The sequence below is a fragment of the Papio anubis genome, chromosome 2, assembly GCF_008728515.1.
Source record: "Papio anubis isolate 15944 chromosome 2, Panubis1.0, whole genome shotgun sequence".
Classification (NCBI taxonomy): domain Eukaryota; kingdom Metazoa; phylum Chordata; class Mammalia; order Primates; family Cercopithecidae; genus Papio; species Papio anubis.
In genome coordinates this window covers 97555649-97582166 of record NC_044977.1, presented here as the reverse complement: position 1 = coordinate 97582166, position 26518 = coordinate 97555649, and the positions used below count along the sequence as shown (strand labels likewise).

At 47.6% G+C, this 26518-nt stretch overlaps 1 protein-coding gene across 5 annotated transcripts; it reads right to left on the bottom strand.

Annotated features, from left to right (window-relative positions):
* Nucleotides 1-26518, bottom strand: POMGNT2 (protein O-linked mannose N-acetylglucosaminyltransferase 2 (beta 1,4-)). Of its 5 annotated transcripts, none has more exons than XM_017955530.3 (4): nt 26275-26518; nt 24941-25139; nt 23642-23812; nt 1-2324 (listed from the first exon to the last, which is right to left on the bottom strand). In XM_017955530.3, the coding sequence occupies exon 4, from the start codon at nt 2217-2219 to the stop codon at nt 477-479; it is 1743 nt and encodes a 580-aa protein (XP_017811019.1). In that variant the 5' UTR covers nt 2220-2324; nt 23642-23812; nt 24941-25139; nt 26275-26518; the 3' UTR covers nt 1-476. The 5 variants fall into 5 exon arrangements, with proteins under 5 accessions (XP_017811019.1, XP_017811021.1, XP_031519293.1 ...); XM_017955532.3 differs by having other exon boundaries at nt 24941-25054; XM_031663433.1 differs by lacking the exon at nt 23642-23812.

The window sequence follows — 26518 nt, the reverse complement described above, 5'->3', positions numbered from 1 at the left end:
GATGCTTAGAATCATTTAATGACTGTTCCAAACACACCCTTAACTGGGCTACAGGTAAATTTCACTGGGATGGAAGCAGATGAACCACCCAATCAAACAGTACATGATTACTCGGTTTCCAGAAATCTGGATACCAGAAAAACTCAGTAGGAAACATCAGGATCACCTAGCCAGAGGTTCCTTGTGATTCTTTCTTTCCTTCCTCCTCTCCTCTTCCTCCGCCCTGCTAAGGAACTTCTCCAGGGGTACAAATGTTCAGGATGGGAGAAGGGGAAGTCGGCTCCCGTATCTCTAGGACAAAGAGGAGTGCTGTGACACCACACCCCCGGGGCAACAAGATGACGTGGAGGCACAGGCCTGGGGCAGGCCTGCTCAATAAATAGACAGTTCCCAGAAGTCTCCACAGTGGGATTAACGGGCCCAGGGATGCTGAACTGCAGAAGCCACCCTCCCGAGGCCGGGCTGTGGCCCGCTCGCTACGTGCTGCACACCAGCACATCTGCAAAGGGTCCCAGGAGGATCTTGTTGAAGATGCAGCGGACCCACACCAGGTAGGTGGTGAATGGCTTGATGTTCTCAGTGAAGGTGTGGTTCTGCAGGGCCAGGATGTAAGGCACATAGGTGTTCTCCCCCTGCTCCTGCAGCCACACCTCATACTTCACCTCCCTCACCTTCAGGTACTTAAGGTTCCATGGGATCTGCCAGGAGACAGTGAGGCGGGCCTCGGAGGCGCCATGCACTGACGCCTGGCACCGTGCCTCCCGCACCTTGCCTGGATATAGGCCGACTGTCCACTTCTGCTTCCGTGGTCCTGGCCGGCCCTTCACCACGCGCCGTATGGTTTGAATGAGGGATGGGATGTCCACCTTGGTGTCCTGGTAGATTCGGAAGAGCCACTCGGGGTTCCGGCAACAGAGATGCCGTGGGACCTCACGGCTTTGCAGGATACGGGCTTGCTCAGCCCGGTCCAGATGGGTGATGCCCCCCTGGTCCCAGGGCCGCTCAGGGTGTGTGACTGTGTTCTCCGGCATCATGTTCCTCCAGGCTACATACTGGAGGTCCATGCCAGGCAGCATGGCCAGCGTCTTATAGGGAGTGTAGTGGTCGGGATTGACAGCATATGGGAAGAGCTCTACCACAGTTGCCCCACGGGGCAGGAAGAGGGTGGTGACCAGCTGGGCCCCATGCATGCTGACCAGCATGGAGGCGTTGCTGACCAGTCGCACGACATCAGCGAAGGCGTGGTCCTCCAGGGACACTGTCACTGTCTTCATCTGGAACTCCTGGGCCAGTGCCAGCAGCAGCTCTGCCTCATTCAGGATGAGTCTGTTCTGGGTTCGGCTAAAGACCAGAATGTACTCCTCGCCTAGAGGGGCTCCTGTGTGGCTTACGTTCAGCTTTTCTGTCATGAACCGTGCAAACTGCCGGATCTCATTGCCTGAGACCAGGATGTTGGCTTTCGGGCCCTGGGGCTGGACAAAGCCATACTGGTACCAGGTAGTGATCTTGGAGAGGCCCACAAAAGCATGGGAGAAGCACAGCAGCCGGCCCAGCGTCTTCAGCTGTGCCCGCAGGAGAGGCTGCTTGGGGCTGAGCAGCTTGTAGAGGTCGAAGTGTGCACCCTCGCCCCAGCCCTCCATGAAGAAGAGCCGTGCCTCGTGGGCCAGGCCGGGAAACTGCCGCAGGGTGTAGAAGAGTGGCAGCAGGTCGTCGTGAAAGACATGCATGAGGTTGTCGGGGTTGAAGCGGTTGGCGATAAGGGCCACATCTGGCACAAACACCGGCTTGGGCATGAAGCGCAGGGCAGCAGCAGGCAGCTCCACGAAGTTGAAGTACTGGGTGTTGTGGTCCTCCACGGTGGACAGGTCGAGCAGGGCTGGCTGGAAGCGCCGGGAACCCAGGTTGGGTAGCATGACAGAGGTGTTGCCATGGAAGAAGATAAACTCCTCGGCCTCGTTGGAGTAACAGAGCCACTTGAAGCGGCAGATGCGGTCTGTGTGTGTGCGGCCTGTGCACACCATGTGTGTGCCACCCTCCATGAGGATCTGCAGTGCCTTCGGGTAGTCGATCCTCAGCGCTGGGGCTGGCTCTGTGGCCTGTCGGCCGAGGGCCAGCTCCTCCTCCAGCGTAGCTGCATGCTCACGCAGTCGCACATGCTTCCACAGGACCGCCGCCAGCACCGACACCAGGAGGGCGTTGAACACCGCAGAGAGGTGCATCCTAATGCCACTGTGGGGCCCTAGTGAGATGACGGCCACTGGGAAGCACCACAGGCCAGGCGGGCTTCACCCATCCCTATGGGCATCCCGAGAACTGGTGAAAGCCTGCAGGAGAGAAGGAAAAGAAAAAGGAGTTGGCACAGTCTGCCTGGCATCATTACAAGCTCCTGCTATATGCCAGGCGCTGTGCTAGGCTCTGTGTGCCCACTACGGCACTGGATCCGTGCAGCCATTGTGCTCATTGGTAGGCATAGTAGATTAGACCATTGTTTAAAATATTTACTCCCTCCCCATCGCCTCCATGTTGGAGAGTGCATCCCCATACCTGACTTTGGGCTTAGCCATTTAACTTGCTTTGGCCAGTGAGATGTCAGCAGACAGAACATAATCAAAGGTTTGGAAAGTGTTTGGCCTGGCCTTGCCCTCTTTATGACACTGGCATAAGAAGAATGTATTCAGGCTAACTTGCTGGCCCCAAGAGGAGCGAGTTACGCACGAAGCACAACTGCTCCGGCCATACCCTGTTCTAGTTCAGCTGATCCCTCATGACTGAGTGGGCCCAGCCAAGAGCAGCAGTGCCATCAGCCAAACCCAGCCAAGATCAGCTAACACATAGACATCGGGGCTGAACAACAGCTGATTAAACATCCCTGAAATTCTGGGGCTGTTTGTGATGAAGCACTGCTGCAGCAAAAGCCTACCAAGAGAGGTATCTGTGATGACAGGCCATAGGAAAATCCCTTGCAGGGGCCTGACATTCCTGGACTCTGGGTAATGACTTTCCATTAAATGAGAACAACTGGCATTGGAGATCTATGAACACTGTTCCCAGGTTGTACAAGACCCCGGTATGCCACCTGAGACACACACATGTATGGTCAGCTAAGCTTTGCTCCTGCTTAAAGTTCCTTTAGAAATCATGCCTGCTGGCTTTAGAATCCCTTAAGAGAAGGGTAGAAACTCGTCCCCTCAGTGGTAAGATAATTGTATCTGGGTGTCATCATTGAAAAATGTTTTGTATACTGAGCCAAAAAAAAACCCAACAGGGTTTTAAATGCCCTCTCCCACATACACACACTGACAGAGAGGCCTGGCTAGGGGTGAGCATTTACTCCCTCTTCTTGTGATATTGTGAAGGGTATCATGCCTGCTCTGGGACCCAGGATTATTCAGACAGTGAAGAAGCTCATCCTTTGTGACACAGGAGCAGCACAGGTAACACCTGACACCTGCCTGGCACTGCACCGGGAGGGAGTAGCTGTTCCTTTATTCTCTTGTGGCTAGGTCCTGATGCAATTCCTACCTCCCTGTGATGAAAAGAATCCAAGTGCATCTTGCCTAGAAAGAGAAGGTGTCTTCAGCTAGGTTCCCTAAGAAGCAGAGTCAGGGGCAAGGATTTGAATCCAAACAGTTTGAGAAATTATCCCATGAAACACCTGTAGGAGAGTGGGAAAGTGAGACACAGAAGGGACCAAAGCCAACACATACAGGGTACCTTAATGAGCAGTTAATGCCCTGTGTAGCCTTCCTCCCATGATCATATGCTGGATATAGTATGGAAGCTGGGATACATGTCTATCAAATCCTGTTGGGCATTACTTAGTTGAAGGCCATTCCTGGAGGCATGAGATCTCTTCTGGCCTACTCTTATCCAAAGGTTGAGCCCATACATATGAATATATTATATACTCCCCACCCCCAAATATCAGGAAATGAGAATTACCCTGAACAAATATCATACATTCTAGTTTTTTCTAGCACACTTTAGTCTAAGCTCATTAACAACAACAACAAAAAAAACCTGCCCATAATCATCTTAATTAACTCACCAGGTTGGCAACTTGCTGTTTAAAAAATACTTGTCTACTCCAGATGTTCTCAAGCCTGGCTGATTACTGGAATCCTCAGGAGTAGTTGCTAAATAAAAATCCATATTCCCAGGCACCAGTCCTGGAGGTTCTGATTCAGTAGGTCTGGAGTATGGCTCAGCCATCTGCATTATTTGTTTCTTTTATTTCCTGCCTTCTTGTGAATTGCTTGAATTCCACTTTGATTTATCAGCAGTGTTTTTGAGTACATCTCTTGATATAGATTTTCTAGTGGTTGCTCTAGGCATCATATTATAACCTGTAACTTATCACAGCCTACTGGTATTGACATTTTACTTTTCAAATAAGTGTAGAAACTTTACCTCCACCTAGGTTCTTTTATAATATAATTGTCTTACATGTTTCCTCTACATATAATGAGACCCACATCAGACAGTAATTTTGGCTTCAACTGTCGAGTATGATTTCCTCAAGAGGGAAAGGATCATCTATTATATTCACCCATATTTTTACTCTTTATGTTCGTTCCTCATTCCTGATGTTCCAGGTTTCCTTCCATTCCTACATCCCTTCTTTGAAGAACTTCTATTAGTTTGCTATTCTTTAAGGGTTAATTTCTTGGCAACAAATTATCTTAGTTTTCCTTCATGTCAAAATGTCTGATTTTAGCTTCATATCCTAAAGGATATCTTCACTGAGTATAGAATTTGGGGTATAGATTTTCCTTCTTTCAGTATGTGAAAAATGATGCTGTGTGATCTGGCCTCTGTGACTGCTGATGAGGAACTGCTACCCTTCGAATTGTTTTTCCCTGGAGGGAAATGCATCGTCTCCTGCTGCTCTTAAGATCTTGTTGAGTTCTCAAAAGTCTGACTCTGAGGTGCCTTGGCATGTATTTCTTTGGGTTTATCCTCTTTGGGGTTTGTTCAGATTCCTGAATCTGTAGGCTCTTGCCTTCCCCCAAATGTGGGACATAGCCATTAGTTCCTTGAAAACTTCTGCAGCCCCACACTGCTCTACTAGGACTCCAATTACACCAATCGTAGATTAAAAAAAAAAAAAAACTGTATTGTCCCACATATCTCTGAAGCTCTGTTAATTTTTTTCCAGTATTTTTTCTCCCTGTTGTTCAGACTGGATGATTTCTATCATTCTGGCTTCATGTTCACTGATTCTTTCCTGTGTCCTCTCCATTCTCGATTGAGCCCATCCAGTAATTTAAAAATTTTGGTTACTCTATTTTTCATATCTAAAATTTCCATTTAGTTTTTATAACTTTTTTTTTTTTTTGCTAAAACTTATACTGGACATTTTGGTTATAATGTTATGATACTCTGGATCTTACTTAAATCTTGTTTTAGTAGCTTCTGTTAAAACCGTACTGGTCGGGGAAAGGAGAGCATTGACTCTTACTGTTGGTTGGGGGTGGGCGTCCAGGCTCCCTACTCAGCCTCCACCAACACCATTGTGGCTGGGAGGGTGAGGGATACTCAGCACAGAGTGTATGTCAGGGGGTCAAAACCCAGGCTCTGCAGTTGGCCTCCAATGACACCCTGGGGTGTGGATGGAAGTCTAGGCCCCAAGAGGACTATCACAGTGAAGGATGTACACTACTACTAGGCGGTGGTGGAAGTCTAGGCTTCCCATCAAGTGGGGAGGGTGTGGGGCAGCTGGTTACCACTAGACAAAGGTGGAAGTCTAGGCTATCTGATACGGTTTGGCTCTGTGTCCCCACCCAAATCTCATCTTGTAGCTCCCGTAGTTCCCACATGTTGTGGGAGGGACCTGGTGTGAGATGACTGAATCTTGGGTCGGGGGGGTTCTTTCCTGTGCTGTTCTCATGATAGTGAATGGGTCTCACTAGATCTGATGGTTTTAAAAATAGGAGTTTCTCTGCACAAGCTCTCTCTTTGCCTGCTGCCATTCATGTAAGATGTGCCTTGTTCCTTCTTGCCCTCTGCCATGATTGTGAGGCCTCCCCAGCCTTGTGGAACTGTAAGTCCAATAAACCTTTCTTTTGTGAATTGCCCAGTCTTGGGTATGTCTTTATTGGCATGAAAACAGACTAATACGCTATCCATTTGGCCTTTACTAAAACTAAGGACTGGAGGGGGAGGCAATTTTCTCTGGTGTTTTGCAGGAATGGAGTATTTATAGAAAAAAAAACAAAAAAACAAAACAGTTGTGCTATACTGTTCCTTCTTCCAGTCCTTTGACAAAAGAGACCAAGCTTCCTTGGGGCTTTGTTTTGTTCTGTGCTCACTGGCATTCCTGGACTGTGGGCTTCAGTAGCACCCAGGGTAGAATATATAGGAGGCAAGAAGAAAACCCAGAGAACTCACCATTACATTGTTCTGTGAGTTCCAGAGTCCCTAGTTGGTTCACTCCTTTCTCCACCTTTCAGTCTTCCAGTGTTTTATATATAATGTCCAGTATTTTTAGCTATATTAGTAAGAGGGATACGGATAATTTTGTCTACTCCATTTTGACCAGAACCTGAGGTATCCTTGGCATCTACTTTTTTTTTTTAACCAAGCTCCCAGGTGATTCTGGGGTACAAACAGATTTGAGGAAAACCAAGTAGTTCTTAATCAAAGAAGCAGGCCATGAAACACATTACCACTTATCAGTTTAAAAGCTTGGAAATGTTTTCCTATTTCTTTTGTATATAAATTAAAGTAGGCTCAATGTTATCCTTATAATCACATCACCATCACTCAATTGCTTTCTGATACATCTTGAATCAGGAAGATGAGGATCACTGTTTAGCTGGCACAAGAACCCACAACCCCACTGCCTAAGCTGTGGGCAGCAGTGAGCAGCCTATGTGTTAGTTATGCCTTATTAATAGCAACAGCTAGTATGAGTTACTGTTCTGCTCTACTTCACTGCAAAATATCTTTTGGGTTTCAACAACACCTGTATGCCCACAGGAGTATGCTATGCATGTGACTCTTCCCTATCACATACTATGGGGGAAAGACAAAGGGCCAAATGTTGCAGCCAGAACCCTGCAGAACTTCAGATTAGGTCTATCACTTTGCTGCATGACACTGGACATGTTGCTATGCCTCTCTGGCTCCTGGGTGCCTGGATGATCAGATAAAGCATCAGGCTGACCTTGGCTTCTCACCTGCTTAGCAATCAACTATGAAGCAGGATGCAAGCAATAAACATAAGCCCAGCTAAGCCAGGATACAAAGGAGTGGCTTCATTTTTTGTTCTCACAAGGCAGAAAGGAGAGGTGACTCCCACTCAGGCAATCATGTCTAACCTTAGAAGATGACCTTATTTGGAAAAAGGCTCTTTGCACAGACAATTAGATAAGAATCTTGAAATGAGATCATACTGGATGAGGATGGGTCATAAATCCAATGTGACTACCCTTAAAAGAGACAGAAAAGGACATACAGAGAAACAGAGGCCATGTGACGACGGAAGACAGAGACTGGAGTGATGCTGTTATAAGCCAAAGAACCAGCCCGGATGACCAAAACCATTAGAAGCAAAATAGAAGCAAGGAAGGATTCTCCCCTAGAGCCTTCAGAGGGAGCATGGCCCTGCTGACACCTCAATCTTGGACTTCTGGCTTCCAGAACTGGGAGAAAATAAATTTCTTTCATTTTAAGCCACCAAATGTGTGGTAATTTGTTGCAGCAGCTCTAGAAAACTAATATAGGGACCATAATAATTCATTTGAAAAAGGGGTTCTGTGCTCTTAAGAAGGAATTCCATTGCTATAAAGGTTAACAACCACTAAGCAAGTCCTCATTTTGCCCACAAAAGCAATTTGCCCAACATCACACAGCAAATCAGGAATAAGAACAGAAGTGTTCTAAAACACACCTGCTGCAGCGCTGCCTCCCAGTGGGGACAACTGGGGAGACCAGCAGGTCACCAGCAGGCCCAGCTGGTGCAGCTTCTGTGTTCAGGTTCTCATGAAATTAAGTCTCCGCTTCACCATCTACCTGCCTAGCTCCAGGGCCTGGGCCAGTCTGATATGGATGAGCTGCTCAAACCCTCTTGAGGGGTGGGGAACTTACTTGGATCTAGAAGAGTCAGAACACCTCAGTCTTGGGAAGCCAACTCCATACATTAGTTTAACTTGTGGGTTTGCTCTTCTGGAGACACCTTTGAAGGTATCACTGATCAATCAGTAGCTATCACATCGTCTCCCAAACCAGCCTGGCTCTCAGCTTCCAATGCACTACTGGCTGCAGGTAGCTCCCAGAAGAGGATATGCACTGTCTGGATAAGTATGAGGATAAAGACAGAAAGACTCGGGTTCAAACCCCAGCTCCTCGACCTACTGCATGTCCTTTCTACACTCAGGCTCCTCATCAATGAAAATGGGGACACAGCACCCACCTCACAGGAAAGTGGAAGTCAGAAATGATGTATTAGTTGAATTTTGTGAATGGTGATAACCACTTTTATCTTATAAAAATCACAATTTCATTCCATCAGGTTGAACCTAACAGGTGCGGTATATAGCGGAGAGGAAAATAAAAAGGTTTTAAGGCACCAGGTAGCTAATAAAGGGCCACTGGGATATAGACAAAACACTGGCATTTTAAAACAGTTTGGACACACTTGGCTACCTTCATCTGACTCAAAGCAAAAACTGATCAGTGGTGAGGCAGGAACTGTCACTTTTCATCACAGTCATTTGAAACAAAGGATTTTAAAGCTAAGCAGGAGAAGATTCCTTCCAAAGAAGATGGAGACAGACCAGACAGTGAACGCTGTCACTGTGTCACTGGTGGCACCTTGGGCCCGGTCAGTCGCCAACCCACTGCTTCTTGGGCATCCAGGTCGAGTGTACTGACAGATGACATAATGGACACCGTTGCTTCCCCTAGCAGCCACTGCCCTCTTCCTCTTCCTAATAACATCCCCAGTGTGTCCAGAGAGCCACCCTCCGGCTGATACCCATGAGGTTCAGAGAAGCTCAGACCTTGCACCTCAGGTGGACGGACTGTTAGCAGAGCCTACTTCTGGGGCCAGGTACTGGTCCAGCCATGGCAAGTTACCCGAGTGGGACCAATTCAGCTGAGGAATGAGGTGTCACATGTCATGTTCCCACTCACTAGACAGAAAAAGAAGATGTCTCAGGGCTGCTGGCTGCCATCTGCTGACCATGAGGGAACCAGCTTGAGGCAAAGACAATGCCTAGGACGGCATGGCCAAAGAGGTATAGAGGACCCTGGTGACATCTCCGAGCCCCATCTCGGACATCCTGCTGTGAGAAATGGTAACTTTCCTCATTGCTGAAGCTAGGCTGGGTTGGGATTTTGGCTTCCCACAGCCAGAACATTCCAACTGGTATGGAAGGAGAACCTGTTTGCAAAGTGTCATGCATGTGGCAAACATGCAGGGTCTGGCTGCGTCTCCTGTTTCTGAGCTCTGTGCTCCAGCCTGGGGGATTATTTCGCAACAGTTTCCCCTGGACTCTTCTATAACTTGGGTAAATGAAGCCTTCTCCCTAAGAAACCTTTTCATGAGACATGAAAACAATCAAATAGAGGATCTGTGACAATTTTCTACACAGGTGCCATCTGCCAGTAGGGAATGAGAACTAAGGCCACCAAAGTGTCACAGCACGGGCAGAAGGTAGGCTTCAGTGGGCCCTGCAGGCAGGAAGTGCCAGACCCCTCCTGAGGAGCAAACAAGTCCTCTGGTGTGGCTGTTTCCTGGAGCTTTCAGAGGGACAGAGATGTGATATCTGAACAGTACAAAGGCAGGGGGTAGGAGGCAGTCCAGGGAATGTGACCCAAGGCCACAACACAGTCCGGTCTGGTTGGAATGGATGGTTCACAAGGAGAAGAAGTAGAGAGAAACTTAGAAGAATCAGCCGAGGGTGTGATGCCAGATCAAGGAGTTTGAATTATATCCTATAGGCAATGGGGAGCTATTATAAGTCTTGGAACAGAGCAGCTTGGAGGTTCTCTGGGAGAATAGAGGTAGGAAAAAACCAATTAGGAGCTCCCAAGCTCAGTGTCTCCCCATTTAATACAGGAGAGGAGAGCCTGAGTGTTAGAATGGGGGCGCCCAGAAGGGAGCACACAGAGGAAGCTGGTGGGTCACACTCTGCATGAAGGGGGCACAGCAGCATGTTCCTGATGGCAATTCAAGTCCCAAAGTCTGCAGATGATTTAAATTTAAATAAATTCTCACAACCTCAAAGCTCATCCTTTAATAAAACTTCCACTCTTTCACATCTTAATGGGCCTTCTTGGTGGTAAGAGAAGAGGATAAAGTCACAGCTATCTTGAGGGCCCTGCAGAAAGGAGAATATAGTGGGGCCCTGACTTCATGTCCTTCATTCAAGTCTTCAAGGCTCTTGTGGAACACGGGCTGAGAACTTCTGGGCCAGCCACAGGTGAGAGGCCAGAGCTCTGTGGCTGCCTTCTTAGCTGGGTTTTAACAGCACCTCCCGTCAGCCTTGTTCATCTCTAGGGGAGTGTCTCTGTGAGCCTAGAAACCCTGAAGCTGAGAAATCTAATTAAACTCAGTGTTTCCTCAGTCTTTTCAACCCATTCACCCATTGATAATAAAGAGAAATTCTCTCATGCCCCAAACTGACCTGTAAAGTTCAACATCCCCTTCTCCCTCATTCATAAGACTCTCTTCTGCAACGTCTACTCCTCAAGACCAGTGAATTCCATCAACCTTTACTTTCTGATGTCGGTATTTTATATCAACATCTATCTATATATTTTACTTTTCAATGTAAAATTATATCACTGGATATGCTCTTTCAAATAGGCATGCCCCCAAGTGGACATTCTCCATACAACCCCACCAGCTAAGAACCACTGTGCTGAACCACATTAAAGTGCTGATATGACTATTTTTGACCAGTGTCCCGTGGTCCTGCCATAAGAACCAGGTATCCTTACCACCACCAAGGTATGGACAGTTCTTCTCAAGAGAGAACACCTATGTGACCAGTAAGACATGCCCTCAGCTGGAGTTCTGACATCTGATCTCTAGGAGGAAAGAGGAGAAGCCAGGAGCTAGAAAGAGACCAGGAAGAGGGAGAGTTCATTAACATTTGAGGTTAGGAGAAGAAAAAAAATAAAGGATAAAATTAGAAAAGGGACAAAAAGGTTTCAAAAGAGACTGGAAAGACAGGGAGAGACTGTCTTACCAGTGGGTGGAAGGGAGATCACCCCAAGGTCCTCAGCTCAGATCTAAACCAGGGAACTGAAGAGGAGCTCATGCTGGGGTGGCAGGGAGGAAGGCACCAGGGAGGAACATGAGCAGGGGGAGCAGTGGCAATATTTGTGAGTGTTTACCCTAAACGAATGACTGGACTGACATTTGTAAGAGGAACTACGTCAAGCACAGCTCAAACACTTTTTGTATATACAAAAGATCAAGGTGCTAATTTCAGACACTGATTCTCCTCCCACAAAGTGTCTAGTGATAACTGTCATAGCTAAGGAAAAGGTTGGAATTATAGTTCAGTTCACCAAGAGGGCCTGGAAGCAGTGACAGTGCAGCAGCAATCAGTATACCCAGCACCCAGAACTAGCTTTCTAAAAATCTTTCTCTACAAAAGGAACCAGAGCTCCTTGGAGAAATGGTTTATTCCAGGGCTAGGGCAGGGAAAGTACAAGACGAGCTTGGAACATTTTGTAGTGCCAGAATGTAAAAGTATTTAAAAAAAAAAAAAAAAAGATGAGGAGACAGTGAATAGGCACAGGAGCCAGCATCAAAGAGCTCCCAACAGCTAAATCTTGTATAATTTTAGTACCAAAATTAAAAAGTAATAGTAATGAATTATAACCCATAGAATAAAATATCCATGAGTCAATATTGATATGAATAAATAATTAGGAGAGAATGGACAGATCTTCCTTAGAGAATTTCAATTAAAAAATATAGAGGCAATCATGGAACTAGAAGATCACCATTTGGCAAACATCACAGTGATAACTGTTGCAGGCAAGATCTGCTGATAGATGCTAAAATTAGTGGGTGAAAAAGTATGATGAGAGGATATTTGCATAGTCTCAAAGTATCTCCCCATGAGGTGCATATTAATTACAAAAGTAAAAATGGAAACTACTGTAGAGAAGCCTGCCAGACATGCCCCGAACCAAGTAATCAAAATTAACATCACCTGTAATAACACTGACATCATGTACCCCTTTATATGATGCACTGAGACAGGACCTCACTTCTATGGTTTTCCTGCCCAAAATGTGTAACTTCAATCTATATTTCTAAATGGGGATCCATGGTTCTAGCTCCAGTTCTGGCTCTGAATAAGGTCTGTAGGTTAGCTAATAGAGAAAACCTCAAACTCAAATTAAGGGATGTTCTACCAAATACCTGGCCAGTACTTGACAGGGCTAAAGTCATAAAAGACAAGGGAAGATGGAGGAGCTGCCTCAGATTGGAGGAGACTAAGGAGACACAGCAACTTAATGCAGTGTGGGATTCTAGCTTGCATCCTGGACCAGAAAAGGAACATTAATGGGACAACAGGCAGAATTTGAATAAGGTCTGTGGTTTAATGTGTTGTGTGAATTTCCTGGTTTTGATCATTATACTATGCTCTGTAAGATGTTAATAGTAGGGGAAGTGGGGAGAAGTGGTTTATGCAACTTTTTTGTAAGTCTAAAATGTATTCAAAATAAAAAAGTTATTTATTTTTAAAATAAATTACATAAGAAACGTGAATTTTTATTTTTTTATTTTTTATTTTTTATTTTTGAGACAGCGTCTCACTGTTGCTTTGCCCAGGCTACAGCACAGTGGCATGATACCAGCTCACTGCAACTTCGAATTCCTGGGCTCAGGCGATCCTCCCATCTCAGCCTCCCAAGTAGGTAGGACTATGGGCACGGGCCACTAGCCTGGCTAATTTTTAAATTTTTTGTAGAGAAAGGGGTCTGGCCATGTTGCCTAGGCTGGTATTAAACTCTTGTCCTCAAGCAATCCTCCTGCCTCAACCTCCCAAAATGTTGGAATTACAGGTGTGAACCACCGCACCCAGCTGAGAACATGAGTCTTTATAAATGGTAATGACATGTAAAATGACATGAATGTGGTTTGCTCCAGCAAACAAAGTAGACAGACAGAACCCGACAGGGGAATACTGATCACTGTGGAAGATGGTGGGGGATGGTGGGGTTCTTTATATGTTTGTACACTTTTGTGTTTACTTGACATAATAAATACACTAAAAAGGAAACAATAAAGAATTAAATAAATCACTATTTATAAACAAGAGAATTTTGAAGAGTAAACAAGAAATAAATTGATATTCAGAAAAAACAAAACTAAGCCCTCTCTGGAGAGACGGGAGGCAGATGCATGTCCTATGAGCTGACACACATTTTGCCCTGATCAAAGAATAGCTTCCAATAGAAGCTAAAGCCAAAACAGACAAACCCAGGGAATATCAAATAGCCAGACCCTCACGGAGATACGGAAAGAAGAGAGGAAAGACTTACCTCCAACGTGAGTGGGCATCTCAGCCCCCAGGTATTCCAGGTATTCATCATCTCTCTAGTGATCATTCTGCCACCTGCCCCTCTCTAAGGCAGGCTTGGCAGCAGGTGGGGATATGGGGCAGTAGCCACAGGCAGGCAGGAGTCTAGGGTCCACATCTGGACCTGACTGACTGTGTACATGCAGTGGACAATCCCAGCAAAGCACTGATATCAGGGCCTTAGGGCAAAGCTCATAAACTAGGAAACATGGGTGGGGGCCTTGTGAGGCAAATTGGCAACTAAGTAGAGACCAGCCTTCGAGACTGGGGGACACGGGGGCTGCTTCTAATTAGCTGCTAAGTCTTCCCAATCCCCCAGTCCCTAATCCCTCCCAACTCCCATCCTCCTATCCCCACTCTCAGGCCCTGCCAGAATAGTGTTGATGGAAGGCAGGACAGACTGGCCTGCATGGACCTGCACTGGGCATTTCAGGTTTCCGAGTTACCCTTCCAAGGGGAAAATGGGAAGAAAGGTTTGCTGGAGACGGACAGAGCAACAATCAGGTCCTGGAGTTCTGATTGCCTGGGAGTTTCTACCAACTTTACCACTTACAAGCAGGTAGCCTACACCACTGTCGGATGAATACCCCACTCCCATACTCCGCAGGCAGGTTAGCTTTGAGACATGTTCTACACTGGCTCCCAGGGGTCCCCAGTGGGATTAAGCTCCAGCTGTCCACAATGGTAACAAGCGTGACACACACCCTTTTTGGCTGCCTTCCCTTCCCTCTCTCACTTTCTCACTCCCCATTCATGTTTACATGTCCATTGGGACTGAATACAAATCATCTACTTGCTAAAGAATCCTTGTCTTAGGATCTCAGGATCTGCTCCTGGGAGACTTAAAAAAAATAATAGATCTAGTCCTGAATCCAGAGGGGAACCTTAATAAACAGATATTACTGTATTTTGTCACTGTGGAGACATGGAAAGCCACCCTTGCACTTCTGCCTACTGTGAAGTAGGTAGCCACAGTGTGGTAGTAGGAAGCCAACAAGTACTTGAGCAGTCAGTGTCACTACAAAACACTGTCAGCCTGTTTCCCACACCCCGGTGGCACCTGCCCCTCCTCCCAACAGCCTGCATAAGCCAGCTGAACTGAAGGATCATGCAAAATCTTCAGGAAGGTTTTCAAAAGACAACAGATGGAGGCAAGGAGTACATTAATCGGATCTCCAGCCCCAAAGAAGATAAAGAGGCCTTTCCTCTTCACCACATCGAAATGTTCCTGGATAATAAACGCATACTTCTCTAGGAGGAAAATTCACAATGGTGAAGAATAACTGGGCCAAGTTGCTTACTGGGCAACAGACCCAGTGATTTCCCCTTTCTCTGGGCCAATTTACACTGCTGTGGGGCTATCACAGCCTGGAGAGGCTGCCAGTCTCACTGACAACAGAACAGCAGCAACGAGGTTCAGGGCGTGAGAGAGCCCAGGTGGCCCTCCTTGGCCTTGGAGCCTGAAGAGACTTGAAGCTAAGCCACTGTCTTCCACAGGACTGCAGCCTGGTCTGACAGACACTGTCTGCTTGGTCCTAATGTCTGATCGTTCAGAGCACCTCTGTGCACCAACTGCCTCCCCAGAGCACTGGCGACAAAGGGATAAGAACTCTTTCAGACTGAAGACCTCCATTCCCCACTTCATCTGTCTCCTGGCTTTGCTGAAATGGGCAGGGGCCAGGATCCCAGCATCACAAGAAATCTGACTGTGCAGTGACGAGGAACTCCCTCTCAGTCCTAAGCAGCCCACCCTCCTTTGTGCACTTACTCTGAGAGCACAAAAGCAGAGCTGGAATGTGCCTCTCCTGCACCTGCTGTCCTTAATTCTGTCCCCCAGTGAACCCACTTCTGAGCAGTCATGCAAGGTCACCCTGTCTGCAGTCAGATCTGGCTAGCACCCCAACCTGTTGAGCTCCTGCTACGTCCCAGTGCTATGCTAGGTCCCTCACACACGCACACACAGCCTCGCTAAATCCTTCCTTACCCCTGCTCAGCAGGGTGGTGCACTTTGTCTCCATTTTCCATTCAGCGACAGGCTCAGAGGCTGAGCCATGTGTTGACAGTCCAGGATTCAACCCCAAGCATCTCCACCTGTGCTGCCTCTCAAGAGACAAGGGCTGCCCAGACAGAGTCTTGTCATGAGGAGGTGAGAGGTGGTACTTGGAGGCATGGGCCACCCAGGATAATACATTTTGTCTCTACTTAGTGCCTTCCTGAAAACAGAGGCTGATTCTTTAGGATGTGCGGGTGGGCATGAAGGTCCAATGGTCACTGATGCAAAGCACCCCACCACCCTCTGGGCTTACAGAGCCTCCAATGAGATGGGATCAGCACAGGACAGATGGTCTCTGACATGAGCCATTCCACACAGAGAAAAAAAAACAGATCAGCCCTTTTCCTGCTTGGGCAAGGACATGGCAGGTGCCCTAACAAAGGGTTCTCCAGTCTTGCCCCTGCTCCAAGCCAGGACAGCTGTGTGCTCAGTGCTTCCTGGCTGTCTCGCCCTAAAGCGTTCCTCTATGTACTTACCGCAAGCCTATGAAGTATCATTATTCCCTATTTTTAGATGAGGAATCGGAGGTTGGAGAGTTTCAGTGACTTGTCCAAGGTTAGGTCTTAACCCAGTGTTCTCGAACTCTAAAGACTGTGTTGAAAACCACCCTCAAGATACAGAAGATCCAGTCTTCATTAAAGTGGGGCAAGGCGCAGAGAAGAGAAAGAAACACCTCAGACATTCAGAGGACTCAATCAGGGAGGAGCAAGCCCAAATAAGGGCACACACATCCCACCCAACTTTGTAGCCCAGTCCCCTCCTGGACCCATGACAATGACCAGAGAATGCCACTGGCTGACCAGCTGAGAGTCATCAGGCTGTGGAGCAGGGAGAAGGGAAGATGAGTGAATGCTGGGTGGATGTGATCACCATGCTCAGCGGTGAAACTCTTGAAGGAGACAAAAGGGCTTCAAGGGGGACATGACAACCTTGATCCTTATTTGTTTGCTTTCCTTTAGAAAAGCAGAGGTAATCAAACTAGGAAAAGCTGCCTCTTCCCATCACTCCTCTTACTCGTGCCCTAAGCAGAGTTTTGGTCCCTCCACTGCTCCGGGCGAGCAAGTGATTCTGTGCTGTACCTCCCGTCCCATCCTGCTACCAAGGATCCAATCAGCACCTAAAATTGATTCCCAGATTACCAGCAACTATTAAATATGAACCCACTCTTACCTTGAAACACACACTCAGAACCACCAGCCTCCAACACTTTATGTTCCAGGCAGTATACTGAACACTGTAGGTATATTTTCTCATTCAATCTTCAAACCAATATTAAGAGGCTAACACCACTATTTCTATTACCCATTTATAGATCGGGACACAGAGGCTGGGAGAAGCTAAGTAAATGTGTCCAAGTCCCTGAGCATGTATGGAATGGAGGCAGGATTTGAACATGGATTCTAAGCACTGTCTTATGCTAACAGCCCAGGCACCATTTGGACCTCGCCTTCTCGGCATTCCAGGGTCACACAGACCAGGGTACTCCAACACCACCATGTTTATCTGCTTCTGCCTCTACACTGGGCACCAAATTTAGAGACCACCTGGAGTGGGGAACAAAGAGCTTAGTGACTCAGCCAGGACAAAGCATGATAAAACAAAATTTTTTTCAAAAGACAGGGAAAAAAGAAATCAACAAGAGATTAAAAACATGCCTAGAAAATCCCTTTAGAAACTGAGGGAGGCAGGAGCAAGCTATCAATTCACTCCCCCAAACCACTTTACTAAGCTCCCAAGAGCAGCTAAATGTTATCAGATTCCCAGACTTAGTGAATCTTCCTTTCTAGGACCCCAGCTGTTGTGAGCATCAGAGGATAGCGTCGATAATGTTGTCACATCTGCAGACCCCAGTAACAGCTGAGCAGCTGGGGTGGGGCCACTTGCCTGGGGCGGGGGGGCCTCACCATGTGAGGCTGGTCATTGGTGCTGGGTGCAGGCTCCATTCTGGGGGACCTGGCCAGCCCCAGACATGGGCACAGAAAAGCCCACAAGGGCCTTGAGGTTTGATAAGGAGTAAAAGCCCCAGAAATTCTGGGCCCAGAGTAGGAGGTGCACACTCACATGCCTGCTAGGGCCGGAGCCAATGGAGAAAGTAAAGCTGAAGGTGGGCTGTGTGACCTGGAGACTGAACACCTAATGCCAGCTGATGAGAGAATGGCACGAAAGCAGTCTGGTGGTACCTATCTGTATCAGTCTGCTTGGGCTGCCATAACAGAACACCAGACTGGGTGCTTTAAATGACAGAATTTTCTCACAGGTCTGTCAGGGTTGGTTTCTGGTAAGGCCTCTCTTCTTGGCTTGTAGATGGCCTCTTCTCTGTGTGGTGGGGAGGGAGGAGAGGGTCAGGCGAGGGAGGGGGAAAGAGAGAGAGAAAGCAAGGGGAGGGAGGGAGGTGGGGAGAGAGACAGAGAGAAACACTCTGATCTCTTTTCCTCTTCATATAAGGACACCAGTTCTATCAGATTAGGGCCCTACCCTTATGACCTCATTTAAGCTTTATTATTAGGACAACCTATCTCTAAACATAATCACATGGGGGTTAGGTCTTCAACATATAAATGGGGGGAACATGATTCAGTCCATAGCAACCCTCTTCTGATCTTCCCAGAGAAGCAATAAACCTATTGAAAATGTGAAATGTCCTAATTTGTAACTTCTCACAATTATTCAAATTGGGGGAAGACAACATGCACCAAGGCCTGGGGCTGCTGGCCTCACTGCTGCCGGGTAAAAATGGACGCTGGTTTGCTAGCTCTGGTCTAAAGCAAATCCCCTGTCCTGCTGGCCTCACCATGGCCTGTGCCCGGGTTCCCAGCTGTGTGACTGACAGAACCAGCTGCTCACCGGTCACTCCTCCATGAGAAGGGTTACAGAGGTGGAGGGACCAGACAGCCAGCACCTGCCAGACCCAGGCTGCAGAAGATCAGGCAGGGCCCCAGCCAGGAGGGGGTCAGCAATGGTGCAGAAGGGTTTATATTACTTTTACAGCAATTTGACTTTTAAGGATTGTTCACACTTTCAATTGAAAATTACAGAATTCTTATTTTGTCACTGAAAAGCGTCTTTGTCCTAAATGCAGCCTGAAGTACTAGTGCTAGATTGTGGAAGCTTTCAGTCCTGTATTGATTTGTGGTCTTATATGTTGTGAATTAGTAAGGAGTAAACATGTTTCATTAACTCAACCTTATCCTTGGAATAATCTCTTTCCCCCTTCTTTTTTCTTTTTTTTTTTCTTTTTGGTTATCAGAAGTAGTACATGGAACTGGTATTAATAATATAATGCTTACATTTGCTCCTAAATATTAACCTAATGCTATTGATAAATTCAGGCATTTATAGATCAGGTTTTCTGACCAAGGTTATTTATCCTTTGGCAAAATCCTGGCAGCCTGAGTGGTTCTTGTAAAACTTAGTAAGTTTAATTATCAAGGCATATTTAACATTTAGTTAAGGGCTCACTTTTTTAGATTAAAACTTTGACATGGGTAGTATCTTCTTGCTTTAGAATAAAGAGCAAAGCAAAGTCAAAGCTGGAGACATTAATCCACCATCAATAGCTGATGACTGTGACTATATTGCCTTATCAATAGAAAAGGAACCCCTTCAAAGCAGGAAAACCTCCAACAGAATTAAGTCACAGTCATCTGTATACTACTACAAAGTACTACTTTGGTGAGAAGGGTGATGTCAGTCTTTGTTGAGGATAAACCAAGGTTTGAGTATGGGGCAGGACATTCGGCTTTCCACCAGCTCATCTGCAACCCTCTCACCGGTGTTCAGCCTCCAAATAACGCAGAAACCTTTGCTTGCCACATAGCCTGCCGTGTCATCTGGCTTTTGCTTAGCGCAAATGGGTCACTTGGAAGTGACATGTGCCTGTATTGGTCCTCTCTGGCATCACTGTGTACCAATGTGGTTATAAAGAGGGACGCAAACAGGGAACAGAATGGTGGGAACCTCTGCTGTGTGGCTCACAAAGGTAACGGAGAACACACCTACACCAGGTTTTCTAGGTGGAACTGCAAAATCAAATGAAAACAATTCTTACAGGGAATGCTCAGACGCCAGTGTGTACACACATCCAGATGGACCGTCAGGCCCAATTTGAGAGGGTTGAACTGATCAAGAGAGTCCGAAGACACCCTGTATATGAAGCATAAAATATTCACAAAGAAACACGAGGCAGTGTGCACAACAGGAAATCGTCCAGGGAAGCTGGCTGGAGGGTGGGTGAGTTTTGAGCAAGTTTTTGGAGGTGTTTTGGTGGTGATGGAGGATAAGATGAGCATCTCTGTTATGTGTCTACATGTCCCAATTACTCATGACTGCTACAATCTGTCCACAGTAAGATAAGCATCACTGTCTAGTTCTCACATATGTCCAGCAAACCATGAGGCCTCCAAGCCATGGGCAGTGATGGCCAGGTCCAAAGCCATGTGCAGTTCAGTGGGCACTGCATACCCAGACAGGTAGAGCCTGGGGAGCCCAGGCTGTGGGGCAGGCACAGAAGTGCCAGGGAAGGCAGGGGATAAAGCTGCCAGGAGACCTGGGTTTCAACATTGGAACCCTATGGGCTCAGGTGACTACCTGCAAAGCCTTCTGCAGGGTGACGCTTTACAGCAGCCAGGTCCCTGCCAGACACCCAGGGAGCCTGAGATCCCACATTAGCAAGCAGAAGGAGGTGACAGGATAAGGCTGAGTTTTCCTTTGGTCTCATTACCACTGTGTCACCCTGAACTCCTCCCTTTCCTAATAATAATGATATTATCATAGCTAAGATCCACTGGCCAATCACTAGGTGCCAGGTTCTTCACTCTGCAATGATGATCCTTATTTTATAGATGGTAAAAATCAAAGCTCAGGGAGGTTAGAAAGCCAGGTTTACAGAGGAAGCAATGATAAGACTAACCCAGGTAGGCTGGCTACAGGGTCTGCGATCTCCTTCTTTTTATCTGGAAATAATTTTAAACTTACAAAATAGTGGCATGTATAGGACAAAGAACTCTTCTACACTCTTACCCAGATTCACCAACTGCTAATTTGACATCTTTGTTTTATCACTCTCTCTATATACAGTCAGCCCTCTATATCTACAGGTTCTGCATATGTGACTTCAAACAACTGTGGATCAAAAATATTCAAAAAAAAAAATAAAATAAAAAAGTATCAATTTAAAAACAATATAGTATAACAACTATTTACATAGCATTTACATTGTATTAGGTATTATAAAGAATTTAGAGATGATTTAAAGTATACAGGAGGACTGCGTAGGTTATATGCAAATAATGGCACCATATTATAACAGGGACTTGAGCATCCTTGGATTTTGTTATCTGTGGGGGGTCCTGGAACAAGTCTCCCTGAGGAGGGCAACTGTATACAAATTCTCTCTCTTTTCTGAATCATTTTAAAATAAGATGGAGAAATCTGGCCCCTTTAGCCCTCAATACTTTAGCATGTATTTTCTAAGAATGAAAACCTTCTGTTACACAACAAAAATTCATGAAATGAATATTGATACTATAATGATAATACTATTAACATATGATTTCTATTTTCTGGTCCAGAATCCAGTCTGGGATGAAGCATGGCATCCAGTTATCACATCTCTCTACTCCTTTCCAATCTGGGGCAGCTTCTCAGTCTATCTTCGACTTATGATCTTGACAACCTTTAAGAGTCAGGGCCAGCTATTTTCTAGTATATTCCTCAATGTCTGATGTTTTCTCATGATTAGGTTCAGGTTACGCATTTTCGTCAGGAATTAGAGTCTGTACAATTAGTCATTAATACGACCCCACCCTATGTGAATCTTTCTGGGACACTCACCTTGGAGCAGCCAGGATGAGGAAGGACTGAGAACCCCTATACTGTGTAGGATGCTAGAAGGAGTAGGGACACTTTCCTGGAGAAAAGAAGCCCGTGCACCCATGCGTCTTCAAATACCTGAGTTGCTGCACAACAAGAGTGAGGCCGCTCCTAAGGAGTGGATACAATCCCTTCTACCTGACTGGACACACGTGGATGATGGTGACACGTGCAACCCAAGCCCCAGGCACAAGTGTGGACTGTGGCACGTATGATTCCCATTCTGTCCTGCCCAGCACAGGTGTGCCAGCTGCTCCAGGGACCTAGAGTAAGAACTGCAAAAAGAAGTCATGGGGAGGTGGAGCTCAGCATGATCGGCTGGAGGAAGACTTCTCTAAAGACTATAACTGTTTGAGCATGGAGGAATGAGCTACTTTGTAGGGCAGTGAACCCCCTACCTGGAAGTGGTCTAGCAAAAAACAAGAACAACCCATGTGGGCTACTCCATAGCGGGGAGTAGGGCTGGCCATGGTGTCCTCCAAAGCAGGACTCAGTGGATCCATGGACCTGTTGTAGCAGCATCACCTGGGATCTGAGAAATGCAGAATCCTGGGCCCCACTTCAGACCTGCAGAACCAGAATCTCTCTGAGAGGACGACCTAGGAACTGTGTCTTAATAAAGCTTCCAGGTGATTCTTAATGTGTGCACAATACTGAGAGAACTGCTCTAAGGTTCTTCTAACATTTCACAATTTTGCGATACTCAGCAAGGCATTTCTAGCTAGCCCAGGTTAAACAACTGATTCAATTGAGAATAACTCTCCCCATCAGTATCAGTAAAGGCTAAATAAATTCTGTTCCCAGCTTTTGCTAAGATGATGCATAAGCCTAAGCTCTGGGGAAATCTGAGAAGCCTGCCAGACTCTAAGCTCTCTTTTGAAACAAGTTGCCCCAACCCATTCCTTCCCACACAAAGTGCACCACTTGTGGTATGGGAGTGGCAAGAAATGAGACCAGACCTCTTGGCCACAGCTAAATGGACTAAGGATGGAGCCTGGGTCTAAAGCAGCCACCAGCTGGGGACATAGGGAGAAGGCCATCCCTGCAAGCCAGCAGAGAGGAGGTAGGTCCCCTGAGAAAGGAGCCCCTGAATAGAGCAAATTTGGACAGCATCTCCAGTTCCTTACAATGGCTACTGTGTGACTCTCTTTGAAGCTCTGTGACCCAGCACAACTGTGGCAACTCCAGATGCCACTCCAGGATGTGCCATGATTCCTGCCACAAACCTCCACTGTCAAAGGACCCCGGGGTCTGTTTCATCACTGGGTGTGGCAATACAGCAGACCAGGTCCCCAACCCCTTCCTGAGGCTTAGCTCAGGGCTGAGGAGCAACTACACAGCAAAGAAGGGGCCCTCTCTTAGCCTTTTCAGAATGGAGAAAACAGAAATTTGTAGCATAAGATTGTACCAATGGCAGTCACTACTGGCAGAGTGAAAGATCTGATTCTCTTACAGGTGCTGGAGTATGTACCAGTGAGGACATGGGAAGTCAGAGAAAACAAAAGGATTGATCCTTGTCCAGGTTAGCTAAGAAAGAGGATGTTGGCCTCTGGGTAGGGGAAAGAGATGAACAGTCTCACCATCTTACTTTACTGAGCACCTACTATGTGAGAGGCGCTGTCTTAAGCCCTTTTCCTGACCTATTTCATTTAAGCCTCACCCTCCAATGCAGTACCAGTATTATCCCCACTTTCTTTTAGCATGAGAAAACCAAGTTTTAGTGGAGTTAAGTACCTTGCTTAAGTTCCTAAAGCTCAAGAAGGGGCACCAGGATTTGAACCTGTCTCTCACTCCAGAGGTCTTGTTCTTAGTACTGTGCTCATCTGTCATCAGACTTGGAGGAACACTCAATGGCAGAGAAGCAGAGTAAACTGTAGAGCTGTGAGTTTTTATTAGTCAAGGGCACAGCAGGTGTGGTGGCCCTGGAAATGTAGAACCACAGGCCCTAGACTGTAACTTAGCAACCCAAGGCTTCTTGCTGTAATTCCTCCCCACCCAGCCAGGCAGAGAGTACCCGGCTATGACAGGTGGCTTAGGGAGCTGTGAACATTCTCTCACCCTAAGGAGTCTAGGTAACATATTAGTGTGATAATTATCCCATGTGCCCTAGTACTGTGCTGAGAGGGTTAAGCCATCAATTTAGAATTACAAAACCACTGACCTTTAGAGCTACAAGAACCCTTAGAAATGATTTCCTCCAACTCTTTATTTCATAAAAGAGATCTTGAGAGGCACTGTGAGCTCTCACAGGCAGCCAGGATTAAAATGGCAGCATATTAGCTCTCAGTCCGGGGCTCCTTCTCCTCACATCCACAGCTCAAGGTCTGCTCTCCTTCACAAAGCAGAGATCAGGCTCAGATAATTGTGCAGCCCCAGAACATTTCCCAGGAGCTAAACGAAGGCATTTCTTCTCATACACAAGCTTCCCAGGTCCCACCCAGCCTGCACCCTCACCCGGCCCTGCCATCCGGTGATGAGACCCTAAAGAGGTCACAGGCCTTGCCTGGGCTGCCTCTTCCTAACACCTCCTCCCCTGAACTCACTCAGGGACTGTCCCCTACAGCTTCACCACGCACCCAACACCAGCCACAGAGAGGAAGCACACAGCCAGGCTGCAGGGTCCTGCCTCCCACCCACTTGGTGTGAGAAGACTCCCTGCTGCAAGACTGGAGGCTGCCCCAGGTCATAACTAGGCTTCAAGAATGCAACAACAGCAAGGATGATGGGCAGCAGAGAAGGAGAATTACATGGCACCAGTTCTGGAGCTGGAGATGTCAGGATATGAGTTCCCAACCCTGTCACTTAGCCGCTATGTGACCCTAGGCCAATTCTTAACCTCTCCAAGCCTTCATTTCCTGATTTGAAAAACAAAATTATGCCTACTTCACAGGGTGGTTTTGTGAATTCAAAGAGACAGCAAAGGCAAAGCACCATGCCTGACAATTATTTTTCTAATATTATTATTAATCATAATGGTAAAATAACTCCTGTTCACTGGCTTTCACTCTCAGCCAGGCACAGTGCTAACTGCTTTACATTATTATCTCATTTATTCCCCACTACAAACCTGAAGTAAATGCTATTAATTCAATTTCACATTTAAGGAAGTATGCTTAAAGGCATTAAGTGAATTGCCCAACATCACACAGCGATTAAGTGGAGGGGTTAGGATTCAAAACCAAGACTGACTCCAAAGCCCATGATGACATTTGTAGGTTCCACCTTTCACATTTATTATTTCATCCAATTTAAGAAACCTTGGGAATCACGTGATTAGCAGCTCCCGGGGGGAAAGTATTCCACTGACAACCAAGCTGAGATTGTCAAGGACCATTGGGGAATGGGGGATTTGGTAATCTAATTTTCTAGTTAGTGCAATGTTTACTAGAAGGCTTTGTTTATTGCTAAATATTTTCTAAAGCAAGGCTCAGAGCAAGAACTTGCTAGCCAGCATACTTACATGGCCACGGAGGGTCCAGCCACCAGCACCATGTCTTCCTTTCTGCTGAAGATCTCCACTCTCCTCTTCTTCTCGCAGGGGCCCAAGGCGCAGGAAGGAACGTGCTGACCATCCCTGGGGATGAGGGGACCTATGCTCTTTCCTAGCTCTGCGGGACTGAGATTCCTCATGACTAATATGAAAGGATGAGCTGGAAGATCTGGCAAGATTCACGAGAGCCAGAGAGGGCAGCTAGTCCCAGTAAAGATGAACCTGGACTCCAAGCACCTCAAACAGTTTCTATCGTTAGTCACCACGACTGCTGATATTTGCTGCACACTCACTGTTTAGACATACTGGGCTGCGGACTTGCCTGGCATTATTTCATCCTCACTGCAACCCCGTGATAAAGGCATTGTACTTTCATCTCCACTTCACAGAGAAAGAAACAGAGGCTCAGAGACGATAAATGACTTGCTCAAGCGCACACCGCTAGTGGCGGAGAACCAGGATTTGAAGGCCGGGCGCTTACTATAGTAAACATTTGGTGAAGAAACCTCCTCTGTCTATGCTCTTAGCTACTAAGTCCTACCAAGCTCGCCCCATAACCCTGAAGTCATCCCTTTCCACGCGGATCCTTGTTTCTCCCAAGAGCAGGCTCTAAGTGTTGGCTGGCATGAAGTAGGCGGACACTGGTCGCTCTGCACCTGGTGCAAGACTCCAGCCTGAGGGTCACATACGTTAGCAGAGTTCCCATCAGTGAGCGGGAGACGGGTTCCTACACACACACGGAGTCAGGAGTCCACTGGGTTCCTACTTCAGAGGCTACCCCGGCACTGCCAAGCAGGCCGTGGCAAGCTCTTACACCGGACACACATGGTACGTGCCCCACTCGCCCCCAAGGCGCCCAGGGATCAGCTGCAGGCCTGCCCGAGTTGGCAGTTCGGGAGGCCCAGACCCGCTCCGCGCACCTCGCGTGGCTCCCCACCGCCCGCGTCAAATGCGCACCACCCATCACCTCCCAAAGCAAAAGGGCTTGAGGACCCAACGCCAGTGCCTGCCACGAGCTGAGGCCTCCAACTGGCAAGCCCCAGGGCGCTGCCCCGGTCCTCGGCCTCCGACCCTGAGGGTCCACCCCCGCCCCGCCCACCTCCCGCGCCTCCCTCAGCTCGCTTCACACGACACCCCTCAGTTCTGCAAACTCTCCTATCTCCGGAAGGCGTCCTAGAACCTCCCCCTCACTCTGGGGCCCGGCACCGCATCGTCTCCTCCAGGGGGTCGAGGGTTCGGCCCCTCCACTCCAAGTCCCAGGCGGGTGTCAGAGTCCGCGCCAGCCCCGAGCGCGCGCGTCTTACCTGAAGCCTGGGCTCCGCGGGACTGAAGCCACCTCCGCCAACACGTCCAGGAGGCCCCACTGCGGCGCCACTTTCCCACACCGCCGCCGCCCCCAGCGCCAGCTCCTGGCCCAGGAGGCCCATGCAGCCAGCGCAGGTTTGGCCGCGCCGCCGGGTTCGCAGCCTCCGCCACCTCCAGGTTCGCAGGTGTCCCTCGTGCGCCTGCCCGGCTGGCGAGCCCGGCGCGGAGCCTGTGCGCGTGCGC